Genomic DNA, 4,046 nt, shown 5'->3' with positions numbered 1-4,046 from the left:
CAGAAGATGCAGTAAAATCAATTACATAAAATGTTAAAAGTAAATCTTTGGCTATTTCCGCTTTTTTATTTTCGAAATAATGTAAATGTTCTCGGTCGTTTTCTCGTATTTGCAAATTTGTATGATCATTCCCAAATGTTAAAAATCAAAGTAGTTATGGTAAGTAGAACAAAGGTTGACAATTCAGACTGATGAATTCCAACCGAATGGCACCCAGACACGAATCATGGCTGAAAGAACATGCAACCGACCCTTATCACCATGCCATATAAATGATCCGACACTCGTGCAAACTTAGACCCGACACATATTTTTAAGGATCGCAGAATCAAAATAACCCGAACAAGGCACTGTCAACCCTTTATGTTCTCACTTTTTGTCCATAAGCTTTTGATGCTTTAGACGATCTAGGGCCAAAAGCGTAGAAGGCCTGAAGAATGATGGAATATTTTGCAAGCACCCCGAATTGATTTAGTCCAGTTCTTTGGGCTGTGCAGACGGCGTTAAACCAGAGCATTTTGCATGCAGTAGAGTAAGATTTTAATAGGTGACCTCTAATTTCTGAATTGAAATCACTCGACGTGCTAACGCTAGAGGCTAAAGCTTTTAATGCTTGTTATTTATTTTTGGCCAAATTTTGATGCTTGATTAAATTGCCCGTATTAGTAATATTTCTCTCAATACATATTTTTGCCACCTTGTCAAGAAAAGGAATCTTCTCCAGGAAAGGGATGCTAGTGGTTTAACCTTCAAGCCCCATGAACCAAGTCCAAAAGACCTTTGGCTCATGCAAGTCATTCTGATCTGAAAGAGTTTGCACGAGTGATATTTGAACAATTAATCTCCTATTTACCAGGGCCTAATAATTTAAAAAAAAAATCTCAAATTTAGTTGTCGTCCCAATTTTATCCTAAACTTTCTTTTGCCTCAATCAAAACCTCCAACTTTAGGTTTAGTTTCAATTCTACCCTAAACTGTTTTTCTCATAAAAAGAAATACCAATTTTTGCTTGGTCCCATATCGGCTCCTCCGTTAACCCTCCATAATCGCCCTTAGGAATTATGCACGGTATTTCCACAATATTGCTCTAGCTTTTGCCCAAATTTCATATCCAAGTCCATATGATGTATACTTGGATATGAAATTTGGATAAAAACTAGGGCAACTAGGTTTGGCTTTCTTCAATTACTATTACTCCTAAGAGAGTCTTCCTTTCATCCTACTTTGAGATCTTCGTTTTTGCGCTCAGTTTTCACTATCTCGTTCTCAAGAGTTTTCCATCTCTCATGGTTAGAGAACTCCAACTCGGGACATTCAAATAGCTTGCGCTCGGGAGTTTTCCATCTCTTAGTTGTTAGACAGTAATTATGAGTGGAGGATCAATGGGGAAAATTTGGGACTCAAGTAAATGTTGGTGGTTTATAAGACAAAAAGAGTTTAGGGCAGAATTGGGAGTGGACATAAAGTTTGGGATTTTCTATGAGACAAAAAGAGCTTGCAGTAAAATTGGGATTGGACGTAAAGTTGAGAATTTTCTTAGGGGGTTAGGCCTATTTTTCAAGCAGGAAATTCCTCGACACCCCAATCAAACCTTGAGGTTTTTCCCCCTAAATTTTTCCAACTCTTCTCCATATATATAGCAACTCATAGATTTTAGCTTCTTTACTTATCTTATCTTAGCTTGCTAATCTTTCACCAAATTCTTCACATTCAGCTTTTTCCGACACATACAGTTGCCGGATCACACTTTTCCTACTCGTTTGATTAAATTTCTATGGCATTTCATTCCGACCAAAAGTTGTTTACGTTTGTGTTATTGCTAACCCTCAAGCAACTCGTCGCAAAGCCATTGTTACCCTGCTTTTTCATGTTTGGGGACTCCTTCAACGACAACGGCAATAACAACAACCTCAATACTACTGCTAAAGGTAACTATGTGCCATATGGGGTCGATTTTCCTGACGGACCAACAGGAAGGTTCACCAACGGTCGGAATTGGGTCGCCATCCTAGGAAATCAAAGCGCTTCTTGATGGTATCATTATATTGGAGGTCAAGGTGAGAGGTATAAAACGTTCTTGTTTCAGAAAGAGAAGAATTTTACCAGAAAAGAAGTTTAAACTAGACGTGTGCAATACAAAGATTCTCTAATTCTACTTTATTGCTAATTTTCAAATGTAAGTGGAGTGAAAAGTAAGCATAATCTCATCTAGCATTAATTTGTCATTGCAGAGCAATTCTTGGGCTTTCACAACTTTATCCCTCCATATGCAAATGCAACTGGTAGAGATATACTTCGGGGTGTCAATTATGCCTCTGGTGGTGCTGGAATTCTTGATAAAACTGGGAAGCAATTGGTATAGTTTATTCAAGTACCTGGTCAAGTTTCTTGTTTCCTGAGTATGTAATTGTTTAGATTGGGTCCACTGTTGATTGCGCATATGTTCTTCCTATGTGTCCTTTCTTACAGGGAAATATAACAACATTTACTGATCAACTGAGGCATCACGGATACATATCCTCAGAAATGGTGAAGATTTTAAGATAAAAGAGAGCTACATCTCATCTAAGCAAGTGTCTATATTATGTCGACATTGGCAATAACGATTTCGCAAATTACTACCTTTTCGCGGATGTCAAACAGCTATATACACCGGAACTATATGCCAATCTTCTCGTTGAACATATTATCAAAAGATAAAGGCAAGTTATATATCCTTTTTTTTCTTTATTTATTTGTTCTCTATTAAGTACTTTAGAATTGGTTATCGTTACCTCACTCCTACCTTGCCATATCTGTTTAATTAGCCTCACAATATCACAATTGCCGCAAACAAATTAAAAGGGAAACAAAGTTCACCATGTTCAATTTCCTGAACTTCTATCTAGTCTTTTCCTCTTATTTCACGACTAAAGTATTAAATCAAAACCGTTTAGAGGATTGTACCTTGTATTACAGGAATTGTACAAGTACGATACGAGGAAGATGATCCTAGTGGGGGCAAACTTAATTGGGTGCGCACCATATGCATTGGCACTTAGTCCTCCAACCTTTTCGAAGTGCATAGACCACATCAATTTCTCTATTCGGACATTCAATGAGAAGCGTAAACCTCTTGTCGGTTACTTGAACGAGAACTTCCCCAATGCTAAATTCACTTATCTGAATGCTTACGCTATCTCTCATGAATTACTAGACAATCCTTCGCGATATGGTATCCAAATTATCTACGTTTCTCGGATGATTTTCTGGTGCTGGAATGATGTCAAACCGTTCAGGTGAACAAGCCTTTTTATGATGTTAATTTTCAGGCTTCAAAGTCACCACAACTGCTTGCTGTGGGCTTGGAAGGAAGCGTGGTTCGATCGTTTGTCCTAGAAACCAAATTCCACGCAAGAACAGGGACGAGCACTGCTTTTGGGACTCTTACCATGTCACTGAAGCCGCCAATCTGGTCATTGCCAGAAAGCTGCTCAGCGACGAAGCTGAATTCTTCACTTACCCGTTCACTATTTCCCAACTAGCCAGGCTCTAACCTTGGGATTCTCTGTTTCTTCCCATTTCTAGTTTCATTATGCCGTTTCATTTCATGAAATAACGGCTCACAATAACAACCCTTTTTTGGAATTTTCAAATGAAAGTCATGAAATAATAATATATCGCGTTTATAAGGATATTTCATTTTGGAATTTCTCGCGTAATCCTTGCGCCTTGAGTGTTTGCGCAAGTTGGTTTTTTAAGGAATTTCTTCCATTAGATTAGCTAGTTGATAGTTCGAATAACTTACAAACTAGAGATTGTGGGGAATATCTATCGGCAGTGGGGGTCAATCTAGATATCGTCATTAAATACCTATAACCTACATTGATTAACAATTCATGCAAAATCTTTCAAAATAACGATAAGTCACCACCATTATATAAGGAAAATTAGAACATGCACAGCCATGTAGACCAAAACAACGAAAATTTGCCTAAAATGCTCCCACAATGAAACCAAAGGGAATAACTGCTAAGCATAATGAAACAAAATAGATCATTTGGATC

At 37.8% G+C, this 4,046-nt stretch overlaps 1 protein-coding gene across 1 annotated transcript; it reads left to right on the top strand.

Moving 5' to 3' along the window:
* Positions 1-2,985: 2,985 nt before the first annotated feature.
* On the top strand, positions 2,986-3,535 carry LOC115726890 (GDSL esterase/lipase At4g18970-like). The gene is made up of 2 exons (XM_030656973.2): positions 2,986-3,214; positions 3,312-3,535. Exons 1-2 carry the CDS (start codon positions 2,986-2,988, stop codon positions 3,533-3,535), a joined length of 453 nt encoding a protein of 150 aa, XP_030512833.2.
* Positions 3,536-4,046: the final 511 nt, after the last annotated feature.

Source organism: Rhodamnia argentea, chromosome 3, assembly GCF_020921035.1.
Source record: "Rhodamnia argentea isolate NSW1041297 chromosome 3, ASM2092103v1, whole genome shotgun sequence".
NCBI lineage: Eukaryota > Viridiplantae > Streptophyta > Magnoliopsida > Myrtales > Myrtaceae > Rhodamnia > Rhodamnia argentea.
Note: the sequence above shows the minus strand (reverse complement) of the source record. Positions and strands in the feature narration are given on the sequence as shown.

Coding starts and splice junctions, on each gene's coding strand:
- LOC115726890 (XM_030656973.2), top strand. CDS start 2,986: ATGATCCTAGTGGGGGCAAACTTAATTGGGTGCGCACCATATGCATTG. Junction 3,215..3,311: donor AGACAATCCTTCGCGATATG/GTATCCAAATTA, acceptor GTTAATTTTCAG/GCTTCAAAGTCACCACAACT.